The sequence below is a fragment of the Leopardus geoffroyi genome, chromosome C2 (assembly GCF_018350155.1).
Source record: "Leopardus geoffroyi isolate Oge1 chromosome C2, O.geoffroyi_Oge1_pat1.0, whole genome shotgun sequence".
NCBI lineage: Eukaryota > Metazoa > Chordata > Mammalia > Carnivora > Felidae > Leopardus > Leopardus geoffroyi.
The window spans coordinates 124,991,259-125,018,960 of record NC_059333.1 but is presented as its reverse complement, the minus strand read 5'-3'; the positions used below and the strand labels follow the sequence as shown (position 1 = coordinate 125,018,960).

The following is a 27,702-nucleotide window of genomic DNA, read 5'->3' as shown; positions in this document are numbered from 1 at the left end:
AAAAACATAACGATGAAAGTGAACAAAAATTTTAATATAATGGTAAAGGGGAAAGAAAACTATTAACAACAACTAAAGCTAGTTCTCTGAGAAGATCAATACAATGGGCAAAACCTTTGTCAAGCTAGACCTATTAAAAAATAGAAAAAGATGAAAATAAAATATGGGATAAATGCAGAAATAACTATAGATAAAGCAGATTAAAAGTAATAAAATATTATAAGCCTGGGTGGCTTAGTCCGTTGAGCTTTGGTCTTCAGCTCGGATCATGATTTCACATTTCCTGAGTTCGAGGCCTGCATCAGGCTCCCTTCTGTCAGTGCAGAGCCCATTTAGAAATCTTTGTCCCCCCTCTCTCTCTGCACTTCCTCCACTCGCACTCCTCTCTTTCAAAAATAAATAAACATTTTAAAAATAATAAAATATTATAAGCAAATATATATCAATACCTTTGAAAGCCTAGATAAACTATATTTCTAGAAAAATATAAATGCCAAAATTGCCACAATAAGAGATAAGTAGACCTCGAATACACCATTAACCACTAAAAAGAGGAATGGTAACTTCCTACCCCAAAAAGCCTCAGACCAAGATGGCTTTATAGCTAAGATGCATTAAACTTCATTGACCAGATAATTCCTTTTTTTTTTTAATGTTTATTTTTGAGAGAGAGAGAGAGAGACAGAGCATGAGCGGGGGAGGGGAAGACAGAGAAGGAGACAAAGAATCTGAAGCAGGCTGAGCTGTCAGCACAGAGCCTGACGCGGGGCTCAAACTCACAGACCAGGAGAACATGACCTGAGCTGAAATTGGATGCTTAACCAACTGAGCCACCCAGGCACCCGTTTTTTGTTTTTTTTTTTTCTTTTTTCTTTTAAATGAAATAATTCCTATTATTTACAGGTTGTTTCAGAAAATAGGAAGATATGGAAAAGCTGTCCCACTAGTTTTATAATTTATTGTAAGATCTTTGTACCAAAACTGGGTGTGAATTGCACAAGAACGAAAATTGTAGGTATCACTTTGAATCCTAAGTGTATAAAACCTAAATGAGATATCAGGCTACCTAAATGTATTACTTCAAATGGGGCGTTTCCTGAGTACTAGAGATGGTTTTGTTTTATAAAGAAACATCAGTTAAGTTCACCACATTAATGGACAAAGAGGAAAAAATTACATGATTGTCTCAATATCTATTGTGTTGAATATAGTTCGATACCCATTTATCATGAAAGTCCTTGCAAATTAAGTTATTGAGAAGAGCTTCCTCAACCTGATAGGGGCTGTCCTCTAAAACTCTACAGCAAAAATCACACTTCATGGAAAAACTTCCATTTGAGGCCAGGAACAAGGTAGAGCTGTTCGCAATCACTGCTACTGGGCGTGACCAAAAGACAAACCAAGAGAAGGTAAGAAAAAAATTGTTACTGGAGATTATTAATGTGTATAAATAATCTGTGCGAATTCATGAACAGTTAGAACTAGCAACAAATTTCAACAAAGTTGCCCAGAAAATGAAATACCATTTTTAATAACTGCAAAACCCACGAAGTAATCTAACAAAAATATATGGGATTTTTATAGGAAAAGGTTTATGATCTCAAATGTGAGTGCAACCTAATGTGATTCATAAAGGGAAATATTCTGCTCATGGCTGCAAAACTTAATATTGTAAAGCTGTCATTTCTCCTACAAATTTATAAGTTCTGGAATATAACCATCAAAATCCAGGAGGATTTTTTGGAGGGAAGATTGACAAGATTCCAAAATTCATATGGAAGTATAAATAGCTCCTATTAGCTAAATCAGTTTGAAAAAGAAAAGCTAACAGAGGGAATCACCCAACCCCGGTCATGTTGCAAAGCTAGAGCGATTATCACAGTGTGAGACTGGCAAGGAACAGGCAATCAGACCACAGAGTTCAATGCCAAGTTCAGAAACACACCAGAGTACACAGCAGAAGCTGACATATGAGGGAAGTCACTTCACAAGTCAGGAGGAAAGATGGACTTTTTTTTTGGTATGTGATACTAGAAAATTGCTGCCTTAGAATGTGGATAGAAATGAAAGTAGAGGCCTATCTCATCCGCTATAAAAAATTTCAGACAGATTGAAGACCTAAGTGGAAAAGCTAAAATATAAAGCCAATAGATAAAAGCATGGAATAACTTTGAGAATTTGGAGTAGGGGAAAAAAAAGGCCAACTATAATGGAAATATGACTAATTTGTCTCCATCAAACTGAGGGAACATTGGGTCTGAGTAATTGCTTCCTAAATGTCCATCACTCTGATGTCATCCTCTGGTCCAGGACTTACTCTAGGGCCATCACAGAGAAGGTGGCCTGGCTCTTGAATCAGCTCACTGGCGAGTCACGATAGGTGCTGAGATTTAGGCCGAGGGAGAGCCAGCAGGATGCCTAAGGCAGAGTAGAGACTTGATGGTCTCTTCCTTTCCTGGCCTGAATTGCTGCTCTTGTCAGGGCATTCAGACTCACTTTCTAGGGGAATCTCTTAGCAGGGAGCCTCAACACAAGTGCAGCTGGCCAAGAGACCATGAAAACAGTGTGGGCCCTGGACATCCCGCTATTGTCTGCATTGTCAGGGTGAGTGTGGGCCCCTCTAAAGGAAGGGGCGGGCTGGTCATTGATGCCAACCCTGATGGAACTCCAGAATCCTGCCAGGAGCTTGTTAAAAATAAATTGCAAGGCCCCACCCTGAAACACTGTGAGTCAGTAGGTGTGAAGCAGCTTAGGAATCTTCGTTCAGCCGGCTCCCAAGTGTGGCCAGGGTTAGACCTGCCAAGCTGGATCACTTTTCCAGGGTGCAGGAGATCAGAACCCAGTTCCCAGGGGTACAGAACCTCCTCTGGGTCCTCCCCTGGAGAGTCAGGGGGTCGGTGGAAGGGGTGTACATAAGATGTGCCCCGGGGTAGGTTGGGAGTGCAGGGGGCAGGATGGACGGAGGAGAGGGAAGGGTCCAGCCAGCAGGCTTGAGCAGCAGAGGGACAAAGGTGCCAGTGAAAGCCCAGCTGTAACCCACTTTTCTCCTTTGTGGGGGTCCCACTCCCCACACCTTGGTATTGATCCTGTACTTGGAATGATCTGTTTATTGTCTGCTTCCTTTACCAGCCTAGGAGCTATTTGAGGGCAAGAACCTTGCATACATTTATGCATTCATTCATTCCACAAATATTTATTAAGATATTCATGTGTCAGGGACAGGCACTAATAGGGAACACGGCCGAGTCGGCCCACGAGAGCTTCCAGTCTAGTAAGGAGGCAGGCAGACAAGCAGGTCTATTAAGGTGTGTTAAGTGTCTCAAAGGAGAACCAGCAGACACATAATAGGGACACCTGTCCCTGACTTGAGAGATCAGGAAAGGCTGCCTGGAAGAAATAAAGTCAAAGATAGTAATGAGTGGAGCAACCAAAGAGCAGTGGGGATGTCTGTTTCAGCCCGACGTGCAGGAGCTTTTTCTTTAGTGTGCTTTAGTGGGCAGTGTGATAGGGAGCAATGAAAGCGTCTCACCCTCCATTTGCCTGCTACCAGCTTAGGACCTGACCCAGGGCAGCAGCAGGGAATGGGTGGTGAGTAGGCTGCTTCTCCCCAGCTCAAATGGATGGGCTGACCCTAATTCCTGCCTACTTCCCTCAAGATTCCTTTCCCACCATTCCCTTCTGTTCCTGTGGACTGAGTCAGCCTCCCCCTGTCCTCCCCCTGGGAACCAGGCAGTGATTTTCCTTTAGCACCTGAGACTATTAGATGCTTCTCCAAGTTAATATGGATCACTGCCCAGGGCTGGGGGAACTGGGGCTGGGAGAATGGCTCAATGTTCCAGGAGTCTCAGAAGCACCGCCGGGCTTCTTTGACTTCTCAAGGTTGTTAAAAACTCCTTAAGAGGACTGAATTGCTTATCACTCCTTTGGGAATGGCTCTCCTCTTGGGCAAGTGGTCTAGGCCGGGGTCTACATTTAGGCCTTCAGGGCATCCCCAGAGCCAGCCCAGGGCCTGGTGTGCACTAGGAGTGTGAACTGCATGGACACATTTCCTCTCCTGACCTTGGGAGTTCCAGTGCCCACCATGAATCTGATCCTGAGTTGGCCTTGTGCTCAGAGGACTTGGTGACAGTGATGGTAGCCACTGCTACCATTTACTGATCCCTATTTTGTGCCAGGTACCACTACAGTCTTACCCCTTTGTCCCTGAGAACCTTGGGGCTTGGGGTGGGGGTCTATGAGAAGCTCAGACACTGGCAGAGACTGAGACTCTTGCAAGGAAGGGCTTAAGCACCCTCAGGTGATGCAAAGGTTAGCCAGTAGGGTTGTTGCTTCACCTCCACCCCCCCCACCCCCCCCACCCCCCCACCGCAAGCTCCCTCCCTGACCCAAGGAAGTGGCAGGACTCACCCGGCAGGCACAGTGGCTAGGGGCTGTGACCTGAAGGAAGCTCCCCTATGTGACCACAGATCTGGCCTGCTGGGGAGGGGCTCCTGGGAGCTGAGGGGGGCACTTCCATTCTCCAGTTGCCTATGAAAATGGCTTTCAAACGGGCAGTTGTTACCTTAGGAATCAGTACAATCCTACATACACTAGGTGGAAAAAAGCAGACTACCACAACACACGGTGACTTCAATTTCTGTGGGAACTACATAGCCTTGTTTCCGCAATAGGCTGAACCTGTTAACGGTGGTTGTCCCTTGGCATTCTGTGATAAAATATTTTTCCTTTTGCTTAGCTGTATTTTCTAGTTTTTCTCCAGAGACCATGATTACTTGTGGCATTAAAAGGAGTAAGGAGGAGGGAAAGGCAAGGAACGAAGTCGGGTGGTACCCTGGGCCAGCCCGGGTGGGGATTGTGTGTATCCACCGGGAAGGAAGGTCTTATTTGCATAAGCAAGCGACGGGGTTCCAGCCCCGCCCTTCCAGCCTGTGGGCTTCAGGGCGCAGTTGGGAGGGGGAGGGGGAGGGGAGGTGGGAGAGAGGAGCAGTCTCCACAGAATCGCACACCCGCGTGCAGGGCTTCCGAGCCCAGTAGTGTCAGTGTTGGCCGTGCATTGGTACGGTCTGGTTGCCTGCCGCACCAGACGGTGCGCTCCGGGGCAGGGCTGGCTGAATCTCTGGCCAAGTGGGTGCTGAGCGGGGAGGAAGAGCAGAGGTGCGTGTGGGGTGGGAGCGGGAACTTGCCCGGCTGCTGCGCGTCTGGGTTTTCAGGGATGGGCAGGTGTTCAGTCTAACTTACCTTTGGGGTTTCTGTTCCCTAGATCCACTTCCCAGATGTGGAACGGGTCGAGTGGGCCAATAAGGTAAGGCCGGGGTGGGTCCGGCAGGGCTGGCTTTCTTCTAGGTCTCATCCTCCTGGCGGCCCTAGGCTGAGGGACCCCAGGGGCGGGGCGACGGCGATGCCACGCACAGGGACAGGGAGCTCCTGGCAGTAACTGCCGGCTGCCTTCTGCCAGTTTCTTCCCCTTCCCACCCTCCGGGGTTTTCTCATTACCAATGATTCTATTTAAAACAAAACGAAAGAAAACAAAATTTATTTTAGTGTGAAATTAATGCATGGCCACAGCTGAAATGTTAGAAAACACAGAGAAGTATAGAGAAAAATGCAGCACCCCCAGTGGCCCATGAGGCCAAGATCAGTGCTTCCTAGGGAGGAAGGCCATGGCCACACTTCACCTGGTCTCCAGCCCAGATCTGTCAGCACTGACTGCAACCCTGGGCAGGCCGCCTCACCTCTCAGAGCTGGTTCCCCCTATCTGTGCAACAGGAATAATTATGGTCCCTGCCTTGTGAGGCTGTGAGGGTTAATGAGGTAATGAGTGCCCCACAGTACCTGGAACGTCATGAACACTGTCATCACTGGTGTGACTACTGTTAGATCATTCAGGGAACTCCCAGCAGGCTCTGCTCCCAGATGCCTCAGGGGGGCCCCCGGGCTCCAACTCTGGGTCTAGCCCTTTCTTACAGATGAGGAAACAGAGTCTGGCCCCTATCTGGACAGCCCACATCTGTCCCCTAAGTGTGACAGCTTGTGGATCCTCCCACCCACTCAAGGATTCTGACTCAGGACTTTTTCTAATATGAACCTTGCCTCTGTTCTGGTTAGAACAGCCATAGCAGGAACGACTTAAGTTAGGTCTAAGAAAAGACTTCCTGATGGTTTTTGAGCAAAAGTTGATGGTTCTGTGTTACCAAAGATGTCAATGCCGTGTGGATCAAAAACCGTTTCCAGCAGGGGTGCCTGGGTGGCTCAGTCATTTAAGTGTCCGACTTTGGCTCAGGTCATGATCTCATGGTTTGTGGGTTCGAGCCCTGCGTTGGGTTCTGTACTGACAGCTCAGAGCCTGGAGCCTGCCTTAGAGTCTGTGTCTCCCTCTCTCTCTCTGCCCCTCCCCTGCTTGCTCACGCGCTCTCTCTCTCTTTCAAAAATAAATAAACATTTAAAAAAAAAAAGGAAAAAAGAACACTGCTCCCAGCCTACGGGTAGAAGTTGGACGAAGTAGGTTGCTGCTTTCAGAGGAGTGACCAGATTTCTGTGGATTAATGCTGGGCCCAGGGCCCCTGGGACAGACCTTGTTCTGTGCCCACAAAGGGGAGTCCCTCCTGCCTGTGTCCCCTAGTTCATGGGTGCCCTCGTGTGTTACATCTTTCTTTCTTACACTGACACACAGAGTCCCACACAAGGTGTTGGGGACGTATGACTGTGGGATGAGGCTCCCACCCTCAGTTCAGGGCACGGGTGGGGAGACAACTGTGTAGACAAACCACACACTGGGGCACCCAGTGTGTCCCATGGAGCTTCATGCTCAGGATGCACTCAGTAGACAACAAAGCAGTGAGGCAGGAAGATGGGACCAGCCCTAACGGGGCCCCTGAGAGAGATGGAGGCAGTGGTGCCCTGAAACCTCTCAGCCTCGGGCTCCTCCGATGCTGGGTCTGGGGAATGGGAACTGCATCTTTAAACTATGACCTCTCTCTGCTGCCCTCCCTCTCCCCTGTCCCATGCTTACTTCCCAGACCCACGCCATGAGTCATTCTGCAGAGATCAGCCCAAGGCAGCCTTTTTTTGATTGTTAGAAAAAATTAAATCCACAGGAAGCAATTTAACTTTCTCTTCTGTGATTCTTTTTCCTTAAGCCTCTGGCACCTGCTCCTTCCTGGTTACACCACAATGTTGATTCTGATAGCTTACATTTTAGCAGTGAACCAAAAGTTTCATAATACTAAGTTGAGTGACCATTTCGTGGTGTTCTGCAAAACAGCACCAAGTCTTGGGGTCCCACTGCCTGGGCCAGAGTGAGAACAACTGTTGTAGTTATGCCATGTTTGATGGATAGATGGACGGACAGTTGCGTGGATGGGTGGGCAGACAGGCCTGTGGGCGCTGCAGTGTAAGGGCCATGGGAACCCCCCACCCCGGGCCAGGTTGTTCTGGGTAGCCCTGGGTCTTGGGTGGGGGAAACAGACCTGACCCCCAAGAGCCTCTTCCTGTGGTCACAGATCATCTCTCAGATCTGGCCCTACCTGAGTATGATCATGGAGAACAAGTTCCGGGAGAAACTCGAGCCCAAGATCCGGGAGAAGAGCATCCACCTGAAGACCTTCACCTTCACCAAGCTCTACTTTGGACAAAAGGTGGGTGACAAAAGGTGGGTGATGTCTCAGTTGGGGCAGCCTGTATCTGCTCTGCAGCCTTTTCTCTGTCCCAGACCCTGCCCCAGGTCACTCACTCCTGACTGAGAACATCCCAGGGGACCTTGCTGGGGGCCTGGCCGCCACCTGCCCTTCTCAGCCTCTCAGCCTCGGTATAGACCCCTCACCCCTGAGTCCCGGCCCCACCGTCTCTGCAGGGTCTAAGGAAGCCTGGCTCGGGGAGAACAAAAAGGAAAGATGGGAAATAAGTCCACCTTTCTTCAGCCAAATTTCGGAAACATGCCAGGCAATGGCATTCGGCCAGATACAAAGATGTACAAGTCATGCTTGCTAAGGCATCAGCTTGGGAGAGCACACCTTCACGGAGAGAGGTAGTGCCTCAACACAGTGGATAGTTCTCTACCAGATGATTGGTTCTCGCAAGCAGCGTCACAAGCCCAACCCTAGTTCTGTGAAGATAATAGGTGACCCAGGATAGGTGAGGTTTGCATCTGACATACCCAACATCAGGTCCTTATTCTTGACAGCTTCCTAGTCCACCCTCGTGCCCCGTTCCTGCTGCCCTAAAGTGCCCCACTGCTGTGAGTCTTATTTTTGCTGTTTGAAAATTCATCCCCAGGAGTCCCTGGTGGGCTGGCTCTGTCGGTGTAGCACATGACTCTTGATCTTGGGGTCATGGGTTTGAGGTCCATGTTGGGTGTAGAGTTGACTTAAAAAAAAAAAAAAAAAAAAAGCATCCTCCAGGCAGAAAACTGCTGTGATGTCCATCACTGGGGAAATCAGAGGCCCCAGCATGTGTTCTGCTGTGGGGCAGGCAGGTACCAGAGTGCAGGCCAGCCTGCTGCGAGCCGTCTGCCTGCCCCAGGGCGTGTCCCAACTCTGCCCCGCTAGCTAGCCCCCTGAGCCCTGGAGATTCTGGTTTATGCCACTCGGACTCAGCCAGGACTGGCTTGTTCCAGTATCTGTTGGTTCATTTGTCCATTCCCTGGTTCGTTCATGTAGACTTTATGGAACATGGCTGTGAGTGAGACACCATAGACAGAAATGGGCGTGGCTATGCGCCTGCCTTCAGAAAGGTCACTGTCCTGTGTGAGGCAGATGTATAAACTGGTGGACCTCAACAGGGCCGAGTACGCACAATGGTAGAGGAATGCGTGAATTCAGGAGTGGAGGGGAATGGGGTAGTCAGGGAAGGCTGCCGGGAGTGGGTGATGTCTGAGTTGGCATTTGAAGGATTCAGCAGGCTAAGAGCTAAGGAGCCGGCAGACTGCTGTGTTTACCGCAGAGCCCGATGCCTGTGGGATGTGATGCTGCTGGGAAGTCGTCCCTTGTCACAACAGAAGCAGGCCTAGAGGCTCCAGGCTGTGGGAAGTCTGTTACAGTGCCCCGCCCTGCTCCCCAGTCTTCCACTGGCTTTTCTGGGTCTTTAATACGAAGGCCCTGGAGGCCAGGGTGGACGCAGCCTGAAGCTTCTACAGGAAAGAAAAAGAACATGGGGCGCCCAGGTGGCTCAGTCGATTAAGCGTCCAACTTTTGATTTCAGCTCAGGTCACAATCTCAGGGGCGTGAGATGGAGCCCTGTGTCCAGCTCCATGATGGGTGTGGAGCCTGCTTAAGATTCACTCTCTCCCTCTGCTGCTCACATGCACGCTCTCGCTCTCTCAAAAAAAACAAAAAACAAAAATATCAAATCAGGACAAAAATACATATTAAATAAATATGAGAAAGAATGGCAAAATAAACCACAGCAAACTATATATTTAAACAAGCTGACCTACCACACATATCACAAACTGGAAAGACTACATAATAATTTTAATTAAACCACTCGAGATGTCCCTATTAATACTTTTTCCCCTGCATTTTTGGTTCCATACTCTTGGATAGGCTTTTCATGTGACAGTGCATTTGTAAATGGCACTTTCTAAGGGGAGAACAGAAAGATAATGGAATATCCTCTAGTGTGGTTGACCGAATTTTTTTCTCCAACATTTCATTGTGAAAAATCTCCAGCATACAGAAGACGTGAGAGTATTATGCCATGAGCCATCTGGATCAAACAGCTGCTAACCTGTTGCTGTATTTGCTTTAGCACATATCCATGCATCTATTTTTCCTCATCATCTTTAAAAAACTTTTTTTTAACATTTATTTATTTTTGAGAGAGAGTGAGAGAGACAGAGTGCAAGTGGGGGAGGGGCAGAGAGGGAGAGGGAGACACAGAATCCAAAGCAGGCTCCGGGCTCCGAGCTGTCAGCACAGAGCCCGACGTAGGGCTCGAACCCACAAAGCACGGGATCATGACCTGAGCCGAAGTCAGACGCTTAACCGACTGAGCCACCCCAGTGCCCCACCTCATCATCTTTTTTTAAAATGCATTTCAAACTAGATTGCAAACATTAGTGAACTTCAACCCTCACTACTTCAGCATGACTATAACTCAAATTCAAATGATACTTACTTTTAATTCTTCGTAAATAAAAACCAGACCCCCATTCCAGTGCCCATTAGCTTCCTAACAGAAGGCGAAGAGACCCGGGGTAGGAGGCATTACTTAGCAGCTCAGCCCTCAGCCCCAGAGGCTGGGGGACCGTGACCCTGGGTCATGGAGGGTGGGTCAAGGGCAGGGCACTTTAATTTCTAGGGTCAGATCCCGCAGCCAGGGATCCTGCCCTTTTCCCTTGCCCTTGGGTGGCCAACTCCTACTCATAGGCCAGAACTGTTTAAATGCCTCCTCCTCTAGGAAGCCTTCACTAACTTCCACCCACACCAGGGGAGGTTGCTCCTGAAATCTCCAGATCCCCATGTGACAGCAAGGGGCTGAATCTCATCACACCCTCCCCCACCACTGTCTCCTCTGCTGGGCTTCCAACCCATGAGGGCAGGCTCAGCCCGTCTTGCTCCTGGCCTTCTCCCCTGTCCAGTGCCTGGCACAGAGCAGGTACTCCGTAAATACCTGTGCTAAGAGAGAGAAGAAAGGGTGTGCGTTCTAGGGAGGGAAGTATCACAGTGCCCAGGACAGACAGAGGCAGCAGCGTGAATTTCTGTTTGTGCCTCATCCCGGGAATGCAGAGGCCACCTTGGTTGTTGGGGACAAAGCCCGGTGCTGGGCGAGGGGCCAGCAGCCATCCCTTGCTGCCAGATCCCTGCTGACCTAGCCCTCTGGCCTCTCTTCCAGTGCCCCAGGGTCAACGGCGTCAAGGCACACACTAACAAGCGCAACCGAAGGCAGGTGGTCCTGGACCTGCAGATATGGTGAGCCCTCTTGCCTGTGTGGGCCGGGTGTAGGGCACAGGGGAACCCTGTGTGAGAACAGTCAGTTTGAGGACGGAGTGGCATACTTACACTCGAGTTTGGGGTGTGAAAGTGCCTCACAACAGACATACCTACACCACCTTTGGGCTGGAGCAGGGCAGACTATCAGGAGTAATGGATGGTCCCAGGGAAGCCACAGCTGTTTGACCCTCAGCCCAGGCCCAGCTCCTCCCATAAGACTAGGCACCAAGCATGCTCCGGGTGCCAAGGCCCAGACAGCAGAACTTTCTTGGAAGTCAGGGCTAGTCAGCTGGAGGGTCAGACCAGCTGCCTTAAAGAGGATGTAGAAAGAGGGAGCAAGTATGGCAAGAAGATATGGGGACTTGTGGTAAAGCCCAGGGAGCTCTGAGCACAGGCTGTGAGAAATCTGTGGGAGAACTGGAGTCGTGGCACCTCAGGAAAACAAGGATGCAAAGACATATGAGTGACTAGTTCAGTGGGTTGGGCAAAGGAGCCTCTTTGGAATGATGTTTGTAGCAGGCTTGAGTCTGAGAGAAGGGACATTCAATCCAGGAAGTCTTCCTGGAGGTGGTGAGATCTGAACTGTGCTTTAAAGGACCAAGGATCAACTCCTAAAGTTCCAGATTGTTGCCATTCCTCTCCAGTGCCTCATTTCCTGTCCTTAGCCCAGAGGCTGGCACCAAGAGCATATTGGGAAGACAAGAGTCAACTCTGGGAACACCCATCCCCGTTTGAGGGCTGGTCTCAAGTGTGTTGGGATGATGTTGGCTGTTGGTCACTCTTGGCTCCAAAGCTCTGCCACAAGATCCTTGCATGAATAGTTGAGGCACATCAGGGTCATCTGGCACTCAGCTTCTCAGTCAGCTCAGACAGGTCCCCCCCCCCCAACCCCTCCTCTTCAGAGGGTACTTAGCATTTCTGTGATACCCAGCTTCTCTGCCTGTCCTGCAGATATTTAAAGCCTCCCCGCTCTCTATCCCATTAGAGGACCCTTTGACAGAGTCCTATGATCCTTACCCTCCAAGGCGCCCATCTGGGCTCCCTGTGCCCATTACTTGGTAAGTGCTGCCAGCTAGACTCAGGTTCCTGTGTCCTTGGGGAAGAGACCTGAACAGGGACGGGGCAGGCACACAGCAGTAGCAGAGGACTGGGTAGTATGTTCATCGAGAGCCCCCCCTTCACATCTTCGGGGTGTCATGGGGCAAAGTGGTGACCACAGTCACCGCCCTTGTGGGCGGAGGTAGGGAGGATATTCATGAGGCACCTGGGTGAAAGGACCCGTGCAGCTGCCTCCCAGGGTCTGGGCTCACGTCGGTATTTTTGCAGAGCTGAGAAAGGCTAAGGCTTTTAGGGAGGCCATATCCAGGTGACATGGGGCTCAGGCTTGGTGGCTGGACGCCTGGACTTGGGCTGTGTGGTGCTGGGCAAGCTTCCTGATCTCTCTGAGTGGTGTACCTGCCCTTCGTCCCTCCCCGCTTTCAGCTACATCGGGGACTGTGAGATCAGTGCAGAGCTGCAGAAGATACAGGCTGGCGTGAACGGGATTCAGGTACGTGGAGCCTGGTGGGACTGCCCACCCCCTATTCCTGCCCCTGGGGTGGGAGGCTGGGCAGGGGGAAGTGGGCTCATGCTGGAGCAGGCTGCAGAAAAGGTGCAGACACCAAATACAGGCTGATGATGACCAAGGGACTCCAGGCCTGAGGTCGCCTGGCCGTGAAGAGGTGACTAGGCCTTATTAACCTGCTGCTTGGCCCCATGGCCCCACACCTGCCTCTGTACAGTCCCCCCAGGGCGACATCAGCTGCCCAGGGAAGGGAAAGGTTCTGTTCATGGAGTGATGCAGAACCAGTGCTTAGAAATGAGGCGGTTGGAGGAGGAGGTGGAGATCTCTTGTGGTAGAGGAGTAATACGGGAGCTGGGTCCCCGCTGGCTGGGCTGGCCTGAAACGTGGGCAAGAGGTAAAGTAAATCGCCCTCCGCACCCGTGGAAGGCAGTGGTGGCTAGCTCGGGGCCCCTGGTAGCCGGCAGAGGCGTGGCAGCTGTGTGCAGGTTTCTGTTTCCCAAGTGTGGTCCCTATTGGAACAGCAGGTGGCCCTGACGTTTGGGGGTGGCCTCGGCAGAGCGCAGCAGGTGCAGGGGGGAGGGGGGCTGAGGTCCCACACCGGCCCCCTGTGCCCACCCAGTTGCAGGGCACGCTGCGGATCATCCTGGAGCCCCTCCTGGTGGACAAGCCCTTCGTCGGAGCCGTGACCGTGTTCTTCCTTCAGAAGCCAGTAAGTCCCAGGGAAAGACGCGGGCCTGCGGTTCCCTGTGAGAAAGCACTCGCCTGCTGGGCCCCAGGAGCCGGTCTGAGTCCCAGAATGGAACTGCCGAAGGCCGGCAAGACTGGCTGCTCCAACTGTTCGTCTCATGTCATCTAAGGCGGCCTGAGGTGCTCGGCTCTGCTCTCCCTGAGACCAGGAAACATTCGGGAGAGTGGCTTGCCGAGGTCACACAGGGGGACCGAGGTGAAGACGGTGTAACCCAGACCTCTCAGTCCAGGCCGGCCTGTGGCCGTGTGCCCTGCTCTCCCGTGTGGTCCTGGCAGGAGAGCAGCGGGCCTCGCGGCCCCAGCCACCCAAGCCGAGGCCTAAGCAAGACTGAGAGGTGCCCTCACCTGCCTGACACCCCTGCAGAGGTCCCACCACCACCAGCAGGCTGGGTTCCCCGGGCTGGCAGGTGTGAGGCGCTTGGCAGAGGGACCCAGCCCTGGGCTTCTGGCTTCTTCCAGCCTAACAGCCTCCCTCTGCCCCTGCAGCACCTGCAGATCAACTGGACAGGCCTGACCAACCTGCTGGACGCTCCAGGAATCAAGTGAGTGCACTGCAAGAGCTGCCAGGCAGATCCCAAGAGTGAGGCCCTCCAGAGACAGGCATCCGGTGACTGGAGCTGTACCTCGGCTGTGCCCTCCCTCCCGGTTCCTGTGTGAGGAGCGGGGTGGCACCAAGCTGTCCCTGCTCTGGGGGGGGGAAATGTGTTGGTGTGTTCGGAGTGGGACCAGGAGGCTAACAGTGTTGCTTGGCCTCTGTGGGCAGGCACTGCACCTAGAAAACACGCACACACGCACACACATGCACGCTCAAACGCACGGGCACACACTGGCCACAGGAGATGTCCTGGGGGAGGTGGTGTGGGCTAATGAGAGAGCGCAGGCTCTCTGGCTCTGTTGTTCAGCAACTGTGTGACTTCTCTGGGCTCTTCTTCAGTGAAAGGGGAGCCCAGTTCTTCTACGTCCCTTCCTGGGACTGGCCGTGGCAGGGCCGCACTCAGAGCCTCAGGCCCCCTGGGAGGAGCAAGGGAGGGCTCCAGGCCCACGTGGACACATGTCCCCAGGCATCAGGGACATTTGGACTGGCCAGGGCAAGCACCAATAGGCTCCCTGGGCTCAGGCAGCTCCCTGGCCTATGGGGAGGACCACTGGCTCGCTCCCTGGGGACGATCCCACTGCTCCCGGCCCCCTGGATGCAGAGAATCCAGTGGCGCATTGTTTCATTCAACAGATATTTCCTGAGCACCCGTTCTGCGGGCCAGGCCTGTTCCAGGCACTGTCCCTGCTCCTCTGCTGGGGAGAGGGAGTCAGGCAGTGAGCAGAGAACTCTGATGGGATGTCAGCCAGTAGAAGAGCTACGGGAGCAAACACTTAGCTAGCACTTACTGTGCGCCAGGTGCTGTTATCTGAGATGAGGAAACAGGTCCAGAGAGGTGATCGACTTACCCAAGGTCACACAGCTCATGGGTAGTGGAGCCGAGATTTGCACACAGGCGCCAGGCCATCCCTTAGCTACCACGCTGGGATGCCTCAGAGAACAGAGCGGGATTGAGAGGGTGGTGGTCAGGGGCTGTCAAAATGTAAACCCCGCATCTTCCCCCACCCCCACCAGCCAGGCAGGCTGGGGACAGGGATGTTCCCTGTTGGGCAGGGCCCACCCCACCACGCTCTGCTCCTGGTTTGAGCTCTGGGGATGACGGGTGGAGGGGTGGGCGGCCTTTACAGCTGGTCTTGCCCACTGTCCCCAGCGAGGTGTCAGACAGCCTGCTGGAGGACCTCATCGCCGCCCACCTGGTACTGCCCAACCGCGTGACTGTGCCTGTGAAGAAGGGGCTGGATGTGACCAACCTGCTCTTTCCTCTGCCCTGCGTGAGTACCTGCACTGGCCACAGAGCACTGGGCCCAGAGCTGAGGGACCCTCAGGCTGGAGGAGGGAATGCATTCTCAGTTGGTAAGCCTGGTCTCTGCCCGATGAGAGCACGGGCATCTTCGTTTGATCGGGCGAGGACCGAGCGTTGGGAGACTGACTGACTTGCCCAAAGCCACCCATCTAGGGAGGGGCAGAACCCAGGTGGCATTCCTTCCTGGATGCTGGTCCCCCCTCACCGCCCCCCACCTGTGCAGCCTGGGTTGGGGGCTATGGGCAGTCACCCCTGCCCCCAGGAAACTCTAGGAGATTCCTGTCCTCCCTTCAGGGACACGAGACTCCCCCGACTCCATTATTTGGTGGTGGAAAGAATCCTTGGGGTACACTGAGAAGAACATTCAGTTGAGCCAGGACGTGGGCCTTCCTGTGTGCTCAGTCCCACTGCCCCTGCCCCCCACATCCTGGGCCTTGCTTGGGAGGCCCCTGAGGACAGCCACATGGCCTCCCTATAGAAGGTGCCCTTCAGGGCTGCGAGTCGGGGCTCGGGAGAGGGGTGCGTGCCCATTTCTCCACTAGCACCAGGTAAGCGGCATCGGCTTGCTCTGGCTGCACCGGGGTGAGGCCCGGGGCGAGCAGGGCGGCAGCACATACATCCTCTCAGCCTTCCCAGGCTGAGTTTGGCCATCTCAGAATGACAAACAACCCCATCACCTGCGCCTCTGTTACTGAAAACAATCTGTCCTCAGGGGATATCCCCCTCGAGAGGTCCTGGAAAGTTGCTACCATTTAAACTCACTTGGAATAGTTCTTTCTGCGTGTTTGCAACAACTGGCCGTGAACATTTACATTGATTTATTTCATTCCATTTTCTATTTTTAGGGCTGAATTTTTACCGTAACTTCCTTTTACAGTCACGTAAGATATTTGCAAGCTTCCGAAGTCCAATATAAAAAATGGATTCTATCTTAAGGGGTCTGGTTTCGATCCTTTTTTCCCTGCACCTGACCTCCACCATCCCCCTTAAGTAATGGTTTATCCTTCCACTGTTCATTGCTGGTTTTCTAAAATGAGCAGCTGCAGATATATTGCAGATATGGTTGTGTGTGCATATCTGATGATGGTCGTATTCCCCTTCTTTGACGGATGGCAGCAACCTAGTTTTCTCCACCTTGCTTTTATCACTCCGTATGTCATGGGCACCGCTCCGTGACAGGGTAGACAGGGCCCTAACTCTTTCCAGCTTACGGTGGCCCAGTACTCCACGGTGTGTGTGTGCAGGGGGTTATTGAACGGGCTGTGTTGATCTCTTGCTATTACAAATAGCACTGTCACGAATAGCCTTGGACGTGTCTTTTTTGAGTTTTGGCAGTATACTTTTAGGGCTAGACATGGGATTGCTGGGTCAAAGGGTAAATGCCTGTGTATCTGTCGCTGTTTTTTAATTTTAATTCCAATACAGGTAACATACAGTGTTGTGTTAGTTTCAGGTGTACAGTGTAGTGACCCAGCAGTTCTATATGGTACTCAGTGCTCATCCTAAGCATACATGTATCTACTGATACTTAAAAACACAGTTCTAGGCAGGAGGCCTCCTGGCCCCGTGAAGTGTACTTCCTAACTCTTGCGTTCCATTCTGTCTGAGGACAAAGCCCAGAGTGTGGGACCTTTATGAGCACACTGCCAGCCGCACGCAGTGCCCACGGGGGTGTGTACACCTGGGCCTCAGGAGGAAATGACTAGAACTTTGTTCCCCTCTAGAGAGGGGGAATCCAGGAGGCAGCCTCCTCAGATGGTGGTCGTCAGCACAGGAGGAAACAGCTGCGGCTGAACAAGCCATTCACATGGCAGGTTGAAGGCCAGGAATGGGGGCAGGGCATGGTGATGAGTGGACAGAGCCCTGGGCCCTGCCATCACTTGCTGCGTGGCTTTGGCAAGGAAACTGCCATATCTGGCTTGTCTCCCATCTAGACCACAGAGACACTGAGACGGGGCTGGGATGATGTCTGATGGCTTTGGCCCTGATGTTGTGGGCCTTGGGGGCGGACACAGCCCAGAAAGCAGCTGTGAGCCCTGGGCTGGGGCATTTTCCAGGGAGTGATCAGAGTCCACTTGCTGGAAGCAGAGAACCTGGCTCAGAAGGACAACTTCCTGGGGATCCGAGGCAAGTCAGACCCCTACGCCAAGGTGAGCATTGGCCTACAGCATTTCCGGAGCAGGACCATCTACAAGAACCTGAACCCCACCTGGAATGAGGTATTTGAGGTGAGGGTCTCCTCGGCTACTTTTGATGCCCTCCGGGCTCCACACTGGGTCATGCTGGGTACAAACAAGGGAAGGCCTCACACACCCATGTGGCAACACCGGGCCGGAGGAGTGGCCTTGGGGACACGCAGGGTGGCCTGCATCACTCCTCCTTCCCACATCCATCAGGCTTCAGAGGTGGGCTGCCATGGCCCTGCTGGAGGAACAGCTCGTAAATGAATTCCCACCTCCCTTCCCCATTACGGTCAGATTTGTTGGAATTTTTCAAATCAAAGTAAAAGAACCTGAGTCAGTTCTGCCCCAATCCTCCCAGCCTCCCCTGCTGCCAGAGCCTCACACCAGGAGCTTAAAGTTCTTAAATTCACCCACAATCCCTACTACCTGAAGGTAGCACCCACAGCCTATGAAGTGCTCCAGAAGCTGCGAGCCCCATGCAGAACACACAGCAGCCGTTGTCCCCTGAGCACCGACCCCCGTCCTCCCCATCCCGCAGGGGAGGACATCACTCCCTTCTTACAGGTGGGGTTCTCCAGAGGTGTTGAAGCCAGGAAACTGCCCAGGGCTCTGAGCTGGCAGGTGGTGGGGCTGGACTTGGGCTCTCCCTGGGTCATGCTTGAGGTCGGTTTCATCAGCTGTTGGGGCCTGCAGATCAAGTATCCCGTCTTTTGTTCCAGTTTATAGTGTACGAAGTCCCTGGGCAGGACCTGGAGGTGGACCTGTATGACGAGGATCCCGACAGGGACGACTTCCTGGGCAGGTGAGGAGGAGGGCTGAGCTGGGCGCAGGGGCACTGGGCCAGGCCTGGGGCCACAGCACCCTCACCTCCAGCACGCAGTCACCTGACACAGTGACTGCATTAGGCAGCCTGCTCTGTCATTCCACGTTCCTGCTACTAACCTCCTTCCTAGGTGTCTCCTGAGTGCCCAGCCCTGAGCTGGGCTACGGGGATGCAGAGGGCCCCAAGGTTTGTGTCCCATGGGCTCTGCGTCCTGCAGTCCTGGTGCGGTAGCTAGACTCTCTGTTCAGAGCAGGTGCAGGGGCGGGGCCGGCGTGGATGGTCAGGTTCCCAGTGCCAAGGAGTCCTGGCCTCTCACTCTGGGGCAGAACCCAAACTCAGGGCTGTGGGGGGACTGAGATGGTGGGGCTGGGGCTGGCCATCAAAACTTCAGACTTCCATGTCTTTTGGCCCAGCAGCCCCACTTCCAGGAATCTCCCATAAAGTCAGAGCATTATACGGGGGGTGCTCTGCAATGAGCAGAACTGTGGTGGCTGGAAACACAAATGTCCAGCCTCAGAGGATATTGGTCGAGTGTTTGAATAGATTTGCCATTGCCAAACTACAGAATATTCTGCAGCTTTTAAAAACGATGAGCAGGGTCTGTCTGTGTTGAGCTGGAAGACTTGGTTGGGGGGGTGGGGAGGGGGGAAGGGGAGGGAGCCGGGTGTGGCCTATGTGGTTTCATGTCTCCAGGGAGGACCCCGGAGTATGTTTGTGTGAGCACAGAGAAGGGCACAGGAGACACACAGCAGACTGTTCACACCGCTCGCCTCAGGGGGCCTGGGATGAGGAGGCAGAAAAGAGAGTTTCACCCAAATCTTTCTTGCTCCTGTATTGTTTAGCTGGTTTCCACGAGCATGTAATTTTAAAAGCAACAAAACAAAGTGGGAGGGGTGCCATCTGCCACCCTAAGAAACAGCCCACCAGATGTTCTTTTTCTTCTCTTCTTAATGGAAAAAGCTGCAGTTTTTGTGTTGTTGCAGATGAAAAGTGTGGCTTGTAGTTCATGCAGCATGTTACTGATTTCCAGCGTGTGCTGAGCTCAAGCACATTTCTAACAGTCACACAGACTTAATCTCCACCCCCCCTTCCCCTCTGGCTATCAGGGTCTTGCGTTTGGGCTGCAGTCAGGTTAGGTCTCCGTCACCTCCTGTCACACACATGCCAACCAGACTTATCCCCTGGAGGGTACCTGGGGCAGTGTTGGAAATGGATGGGCCCTGGGGGTTGTTAATGATGACTGTGGGAGGTGGTGCCTCGGGTGTTTAGAGGACACAGGACAAGGGAGCTAAACCCATGCAACGCATGGGCAGTTTTTCACAAAGAAGAAACATCCTGTTCAAAATGCCCATAGTACCGTCACTGGGGAATCCAGAGCCAGTGTGTCCAGCAGCCTCTGCTCATGTTCTCCTCTGGGGATTGGAGCCACCTGCTGACGGGCCTTCATTTGTTTGAGCGGCAAGCGCTTTACCACTGGTGCCTTGAGATGAATAAGATCCCGTCTTTTTTTTCCTCAAAGATTATAAACCATTTTTTTACATTACGTATTTTGAGTGAGAGAGAGAGAGAAAGCAAGAGAAGGGAGGGGGGTGGTGCAGAGAGAGGGAGAGAGAAAATCCCAAGCAGGCTCCATGCTGTCTGCTGTGCCTGACGTGGGGCTCGAGCTCACAAACCAAACCGTGAGATTATGACCTGAGCCACAATCAAGAGTTGGATGCTCAACCAACTGAGCCACCCAGGCACCCCTAAGGTCCCCTGTCTTGAGGGCCGCCCTCGGATATGCTGCTTCCTGCCTGCTTGGAGCTAAGCCGACTCCCTGTGTGTTCCAGCCTGCAGATCTGCCTTGGGGATGTCATGACGAACAGAGTGGTGGATGAGGTAGAGTCGAGCCTGCAACCCCCCCTCCTCCCATGGACATTCTTGTTTCCATCTCAAAGTGTAGTGCTCTGGCCTTCTATAACCACCTCTCCCATTCCCTCGAGCTCAGAGCCCACAGCGCCCGGCTGGGCCATCTTTGCCCTAAAGCCCCTATTAGGGCTCCACCAGGTCCCAGAATTGAACTGCTTGAAGAGGGTCGGTAGCATCTCAGTGGGCCTTTCCTGGAGCCGTCCTCCCTCCTCACCTTCCTCCCTCCTCCCCCTCCTCCTGCAGTGGTTTGTCCTGAACGACACAACCAGCGGGCGGCTGCACCTGCAGCTGGAGTGGCTTTCACTGATCGCCAGCCCGGAAGCTCTGACCCAGGTAAGGGTGGGGTGTCAGCGTTCCCTACCAGAAAGGTGTGCGGAGGCTGGCGGCCAGTCCCTGTATGAGCTTTGTGGAAGGGGGCGAGATGAAGCCCCCAGATCTTGCTCACAGAATCATCCAGCCAGCCCCACCTTCAGCAGAACCTGTCCCTCGGCCTCAGCTCCACACCGGGCAGCTCCTGATCTCTCAGCAGTCTCGGAGCAGCTCAGCCATCTTCGGGGAAGATGGGATCCTTAAAAGCTCTGTCAGTGCTGGCCAGCCCAGTTCCTGAGGAAGTCCACCCCTGTGTCCGACTTGAATCTGACATGCTGCAGTTGTAGATTCAGTCTCAACAAAAAGCTAGGTTGTGGGCAATCGTAGGGCTTGTCTGGAGTTCAAGGTCTGGCTAGCTAGCTTCCTTCTGCCGTGAATAGGCTTCTCCAAAACCAGTCTGTGTCTCCTAATGCTTTAGCACCCAGTGAGTGAGAGTCTGTGTGTGCTTGTAGGACCATAGTGGCCTTTCAACTGCCATCCTCGTGGTTTTCTTGGAGAGTGCCTGCAACCTGCCGGTGAGTGGTGCCATGCCCAGTGTCACATACACCTTTGCCTTGTGCCCGTCTCTTGCAAATGTCCATGGGTCATTCATTTATCCTATTCTTGTGCTGCAGAGAAACCCCTTTGACTACCTGAATGGCGAATATCGAGCCAAAAAACTCCCTAGGTTTACCAAGGTAAGTGAAAGCCAGTCACGGTGCCTTTTCCTCAGAGTAACCACAGCCCCGTCTTCTGGGTGACCGTCTGTGCACACACAGCCTAGGGATGACAAGAGTGCCATTCACCATGTCTGCCGTGTGCCAGGCGCTGGGCTTTGCAACCCACCACTCGTTATGCCCGAGTCCCATGATGAGTGTCTCGTTTTGTTGCCATTTTACAAGTAGCACCCGAAACGTTAAGTACCTAGGTCACAAGGTAAAGGAAGAGCCAGAACTTGTCTGCCTCCATAGCTCGAGGGAACAAGAGTGTGTGCTCAACCAGGCCCAGCTCTGGGCCTCCTGTCTTTACCTTGGAGCCTCCCCTGGGGTTAGCCCTATCCTAGAGCTCACAGTGATGGCAGCCCAGGGACCTGGGGGCACCAGGGTAGCCTTCTGTCAGAGGGAAGCAATTGGCTGGCCCCAGGTCCCACTGATGCTCCTGGGGGTTGGGAGGTGAGGCTGGTTGGGGTGGTGTCTCAGACCATTGGTACCACTTTTATTGTTGTCCATCTGTTCCCCACAGAATAAAGTGAGCAGAGACCCTTCTTCCTATGTCAAGCTCTCTGTAGGCAAGAAGACACAAACGAGCAAGGTGAGACAGTTCGGTGTGTAGCCATGGGACAGTGAGGGCCCCACCCCTTACAGGAGAGAAGCAAAAGGGCAGGGGATTAGAGAACAGAACAGTGTTCGTAGGTGTCAGGACACGTTCTAGGCCCGGTGTCTTCAAAACAACCTCACAAAATAGTTGCACAGTTCAAGAACCTGAGGGTCAGAGATGGAGTGACTGACCCAAGGGCACATGCTAGAAAGCCGTGGAAGTCCTGTTGGCCCCTCCCCTGGAAGTGAGCTCTAGTGCTGCTATGTTTTCAGCCCCACACAACTTCCAGTTTAGGAAAAGAGCCCACATCTCCATTGCCTGATGAGTGGATAAAGAAGATCTATCTATGTATATACATGTACATGTACATATACATATATGCACACACACTGGAATATTGGAGATCAAAAAGAATGAATTCTTGCCATTTGCAACAACATGGATGGAGCTAGAGTGCACTATGCTAAGTGAAAAAGGTCAGAGAAAGATAAATATCATATGATTTCACTCGTATGTGAAATTTTAAGAAACAAAACAGATGAACATAGGGGAAGGGAAGGAAAAATAAAATACAGAGAGGGATACAAACCCTAAGACACTCTTAAATACAGAGAACAAACCGAGGGCTGCTGGAGGGGTTGTGTGTGTGGGGGGGGGGGGATGGGCTAAATGGGCGATGGGCATTAAGGAGGGCACTTGTTGGCATGAGCACTGGTGTCATACGTGAGTGATGAATCACTACTCCTGAAACCAATACTAGACTGTATGTTAACTAACTTGAATTTAAGTAAGTAAATTAAACCCCCAACCTTCCTGGGAAAGCTCTCCTTGCCTTTGAACCTGGCTGCCCCACCCTAAAGTCTCCCACAAGCCGTGTGGGTGGGTCTGACCCCCAGGCAGTGCTGGTGAGTGGCCAGATGCGAGCAGAGGGTGCCTGCACCCTGCTCTGCCCATCCTGACCCTTCAGTGATCTTTCTCTCTTCCATCCCCAGACTTGTCCCCACACCAAGGACCCCGTGTGGAGCCAGGTGTTCTCCTTCTTTGTGCACGACGTGGCAGCCGAGGAGCTGCATCTGAAGGTTTGTGTCAAGTTCGGGTCTTGGAACAAGGCTAAGAGGTGTCTACGGCAGGAGGGGTGGGGAGCTTGAAGTGCACCTCAGGCAGGTGCTCCCAGTGGTGAAGTCAGCCTGTGTGCGTGGGAGAGGATGTGGAGGCCCCGCGTCCTCACGGGCTGGTGGGTGGGCGAAAAGGGCTGTGGAAGGGCGAACCCTCACGTCCCTTGGCTCTCTCCCTGCAAGTCTTTCCGGTTTTACATAGCACCCAGAGGAGTCTGTGTTGGAATCCTCCCTAGACGTCAATGATGATGTACTTCTTTAAAAAAATCACTTAATCTTCAAAACGATCTGTGGAAAAGAGATACCTTCTTTATTTTACACGTGAGCAAATAGAGGCTCAAACAATGACTTGTCCAAGATTTCATGACCCAACAAATTTTGGGGGCCCTCAGCCTTGTCCAGATGTCTCATCATGGAGCAGCTCAGCTCATCAGCCCTTAAAGCCCCTGTGGCCATGGGCATTTGGCCCCTGCCTCATACAGATCATAACTGCCTCTACCCTGACTGCAAACAGGGACCAGGCCTGGTCCCAGTCCCAGGTTTTCAGAACAGGGCCAGGGGCCAATAGAAGCACAGTGCTTACTTAGGCGAACTGAGACTCGGGAAAGGCAGTGGTGGGTCTGAGGCTGGGTTAGCCTGTTTTGTGACTGGCCCACTGCCCAGGTGCTTGATGATGACCAGGAGTGTGCTCTGGGAGTGCTGGAGTTCCCCCTGTGCCAGATTCTACCCTATACAGACCTCACCCTGGAGCAGCGCTTTCAGCTGGACCACTCAGGCCTGGACAGCCTCATCTCCATGAGGCTAGTGCTTCGGGTAAACATCCCTTCTTGTGCCCCAGGGTAGGTGAGGGGTGGAGCTCTGGCCGTGGAACAAGGTGGGCTATCCCAGCACTAAGTACCTGCTCTGTGCCGAGAAGAAGCTAGGAGATAGATTGCTGTTTTTCGTCAACTTTGGAATATGGTCAGCCATTCTCCCTTCAGATATTGCCTCTCCCATTCTTTTAATCCTTCCTTCTAGAATTCTTACACTGGACCACCACCTCCTCCATGTCCCGACCTGACCTCACTGTCATATTTTCTGTTTCTTTATCTCCTGGTGCTACATTCTAAATTTCCTCAGATCTCTGTCCTCTTAGACCACTAATTGGCTGTTTTGTATTTCTGATTTTATCTTTTTTCATAGTATTTTATTATGATGTTTCTATTCCATCTTCAGTCATTTGAAAATACTTACGTTAGAATTCACAGGTACACATTATATCTTAAGATCTTGAGTTAGATTTTGATGGTTGTTGTATCTGTTTTCTATGCGTGGTAACTTGGGTTGCAAACATATGTTCAGTGTTCTGGGACCTGGACTGAAGCTGCTTGCTTCCAGCGAGGTTCCGTTTTACTATAACCAAGCACCTCGGGAGCATTACAAACCTAGGGTCCATTCTTAGGTTATTTTTAAAATTTTAGGTTTCAAGATTCCACAGGTAAAAATAAGAACCAAAATTCATATAAGACAGTCCTGTAAGGTGCCATATTCTCAGGAAAGTCTTCACTTCCCCCCCACCAGAGTACAGGCTGAGACAGACATATTTCTTATCAGTCTTTCCTGGGGGGTGGAATGTTTATCCTAGACTACTTTTTTCCCCTAGAGATCGCACCTTCATGGTTCCCTCTTCAACTCCCAGCCTCTCATTGATCCGAGGCCTCTTCTCCTTACCCCTTGACTTTTCAAGGTTGATAAACCACCCTAGGAAAGCTTAGCCTTCGTTTTTCAGTAACCCCAGGGGCTTTCCCTCCTTTCTTGTGAATTTGGCAATGCATTTAAAAGGATGTTTGTTTCATTTTATTAGACATTCCTAATGAGATTTTTCAGAATATTTTGACCACCACAGTGCTAGAAATGAAGTCCCTAGGAACAGTCTTGATGACTAACAGGGAAGAAACATAGTGGCTGAGGTTTGAAATTTTGGTGGTAGGAGCACAGGGGTATATGTGGACAGGAACTGTTCTAGGGAAAGCAGTGGTGAATAGGGTGACAGCTGAAAGGACCCCATCCAGAAGGCAGTAGAGGACTGGAGGTGTAGATCTGGGAGTCCTCTGCGTAGAGTAACAGTGCATGTTGTAAGAGTGAGCTAGGTCTCCACCAGCCAGTTTGAGTGGGGGCAGGACTGAGTCTTCATGAAGACTCATGACTGAGGCAGGAATAAGGGAGAAAGAGAATATTTGGTTACAGGGACCCAGGGGGCAAAGAGAGATTAAGGAAGATATGGTGTGGGGTTGTGGGGGTGGGAGGTAGAATCCAGAGGATTGGGCAGTCAGGAAGGAACCACTTCCCAGAGGTTAAGATGAGAGCAGAGGAGGAGAAGGTGGATAGGGGGGCCCAGCCCATAATCCTGTCATCTGCTTGCAGTTCCTGCGTGTGGAAGAACGAGAGATGGGGAGCCCATACACAGGACCTGAAGCCCTAAAGAAAGGTCCTTTGTTCGTTAAGAAGGTGGACAACAACCAGGACCCCAAAGCCCCATCCCAGGGAGGGGGCCCTGAAAATTTGCCATGCCCCCCAGACCCTGTTTCTGATACCAAGGAAGCCTCCAAGAGCACCATGACAACCACCAGTGCCACTACTGTTGCCACCGAGTCCACACCCCAAGAGACAGGCCCAGAGCCCAAAGGCAAGGACAGTGCCGAAGGGTTCTGTGAGCCCACGGGGAAGAAGAAGAGTGCGGCCACCATCTTCCTGACTGTCCCAGGCCCACACTCTCCAGGGCCCATCAAGTCACCCAGACCCATGAAATGCCCTGTCTCCCCATTTGCGTGGCCGCCCAAGAGGCTGGCTCCCAGCATGTCCTCGCTGAACTCCCTGGCCTCCTCCTGCTTTGACCTGACAGATATCAGCCTCAACACTGAGTATGCACCTCTCTGCTTAATCTATTCTAAAATGACATGCATGAAAAATCCATCCCTGGATAGAATAGTAGACACAAACTTACTTTGCTGTACAAGTTCTGGTCTTTCAGAGTGGCTTCGTGAGAGGCAGCATGGTATGCTAGAAACACAGGGGAAGGGGGGGGGAGAGAGAGCAAATGCATACCAACTGTAAAACAGGTGCTGGGCTCTAGTGAAGGTTCCTTACCGCAGAAACATATCCTGAATTCTCAAGTGTACGAGGATGATATGGAGAGCTTAGAATGTGGGATTTATATAAAGTGTTTACCATGGGCTTAGCATGTTATTTAATTCCATCTTCACGATTAGCCTACGAGATACAATTTACTATCATAAAAGTCGAATAACTTACCCAAGGTTTCACAGGAAATCATGGTATAGAAACAGATCCCACTCCAAGGTTCATATCCTTCCTACTGTAAAGTAGGATAATTAATGTGAATGGATGGAACGGACTTCAGACCAAAAAGAACCTGAGAGCTATTTTATTAACCCACAGGGCTCTATGCTCCTAAAGCAGGACATGCTTCTGTCGTTGGGGTTGGGGGAGAGGCCAACACCCGTAATGGCAAGGGACGTGACAAGCCCTTTCTTTACAGAGGCGGGGATCTCCGGCAGCGGAGGCTGGGTGAGATTCGGCTCACGGTGCGCTATGTGTGTCTGCGGCGCTGCCTCAGTGTGCTCATCAGCGCCTGCAGGTAACGAGATGCTGGGGCCAGGAAGAGGCCTCTGGGAGCATCAGGTGAACAAAAGAGTGAAGGCGCTTGGAGCAATGGCAGTGGGGGGGCGGGGGATGGGGTGGCATGGCTGAGGTAGACAAGTAATACACGGGGAAGGAGGGAGGGCTGAAGCCTGCCTGCTGTGAATGACAAGTCCTCAATGATGCTGACGGGCTCCAGAGCCAAGGGCTTTGTTCAGACATAACCACTGCAAAACTGTCTGGGGTGACTTGGAGCCAGTACCTTCTCTCAAGTAGGAATCTCCTACTTCTTTAGATGCAACATACTTGCTCTCCTCCCTACTTTAAAAAAAAAAACAAACACACACATGCTTTTGAAATCGTGTGTCTGATGTTTTGTCCTTCAAATCTGCAGCCTGTTGCTGTTTGGTCATCTAGACGACAGGGCATTTTTGTCCTCAAAGCCATCTAGAGCTCCATGGCTAGTATAGCTTTCTCCAAATGAGTCTTTGCAGTATTTTAAAACTTTCTTTAATGTCTTTGAAACCAAATCAGAAACCTGACACCCTGCACCAGCAGTGGAGCTGATCCCTATGTCCGTGTGTACTTGCTACCAGAAAGGAGGTGGGCAAGTCGTAAGAAAACCTCAGTGAAAAGGAAGACCCTGGAACCTCTGTTCGATGAGACGTAAGTGGACCAAGCTGCCCTGCCTAGAGTGTTGTCTTATGTCTTCAAGTATTTGTTGAGGGCCTGTGGTGGGCCTGACAAGCCAGCCACATGTGTGCCTTCACGAACTTTCTAGACATGACTGGGAGAAGAGGACTGCCAGGGCACTGAAGCAAAACAGCTACCATCTGTTCTTGCCCATAGGGGCTAAAGTGTTCCTGATTATGAACTGTGCCGTATTTTTTTTCTTTAAATGAAGTAAAAGGATATAAATATGGTCAAAGAGGATTTCTTGGAATCTCTGTTCAAGTAGCAGTTAAAAATAAACATACCTTGAACCTAAGGACCTAAAATTTCCTCCAAAGCTCCGAGCTCTTTGGCCTGTCTTCCCTTCTGCAACAAAGCATAGCTGTCAAGTGAAATAGATATGTTACCCTGACTTGTCCACCCATGTCCTTGGATACAATACTGGTAGACAGATTCTCATCACATTTCTTGCTTTTGATGGTCCTGGTGTAGCAAGTCTTATGTGAAATATTCTTGACTTCAAGTTGATCTCAAGGTACACAAGTCAAAATCTCCTCATT

The 27,702-nt window shown here is 51.8% G+C and overlaps 1 protein-coding gene across 4 annotated transcripts in view; it reads left to right on the top strand.

Annotated features, from left to right (window-relative positions):
- ESYT3 (extended synaptotagmin 3) overlaps positions 1 to 27,702 on the top strand; it is a 49,370-nt gene that overhangs the window by 13,420 nt on the left and 8,248 nt on the right. The window contains exons 1-20 of one of the 4 annotated variants that reach the window (XM_045503509.1): positions 1,115 to 1,409; positions 5,261 to 5,302; positions 7,500 to 7,634; positions 10,831 to 10,907; positions 12,411 to 12,477; positions 13,112 to 13,201; positions 13,726 to 13,781; positions 14,985 to 15,105; positions 17,195 to 17,365; positions 18,040 to 18,122; positions 19,973 to 20,021; positions 20,295 to 20,384; positions 20,873 to 20,935; positions 21,035 to 21,097; positions 21,642 to 21,710; positions 22,709 to 22,795; positions 23,495 to 23,644; positions 25,235 to 25,731; positions 26,370 to 26,468; positions 27,005 to 27,136. In XM_045503509.1, coding sequence (XP_045359465.1) covers positions 1,320 to 1,409; positions 5,261 to 5,302; positions 7,500 to 7,634; positions 10,831 to 10,907; positions 12,411 to 12,477; positions 13,112 to 13,201; positions 13,726 to 13,781; positions 14,985 to 15,105; positions 17,195 to 17,365; positions 18,040 to 18,122; positions 19,973 to 20,021; positions 20,295 to 20,384; positions 20,873 to 20,935; positions 21,035 to 21,097; positions 21,642 to 21,710; positions 22,709 to 22,795; positions 23,495 to 23,644; positions 25,235 to 25,731; positions 26,370 to 26,468; positions 27,005 to 27,136 — 2,231 coding nt within the window. In that variant the 5' untranslated portion in view covers positions 1,115 to 1,319. Of the gene's footprint in view, positions 1 to 1,114; positions 1,410 to 5,260; positions 5,303 to 7,499; positions 7,635 to 10,830; positions 10,908 to 12,410; positions 12,478 to 13,111; positions 13,202 to 13,725; positions 13,782 to 14,984; positions 15,106 to 17,194; positions 17,366 to 18,039; positions 18,123 to 19,972; positions 20,022 to 20,294; positions 20,385 to 20,872; positions 20,936 to 21,034; positions 21,098 to 21,641; positions 21,711 to 22,708; positions 22,796 to 23,494; positions 23,645 to 25,234; positions 25,732 to 26,369; positions 26,513 to 27,004; positions 27,137 to 27,702 lie in introns of those variants that run through there. The other 3 variants (XM_045503507.1, XM_045503510.1, XM_045503508.1) reach the window with 3 other exon arrangements.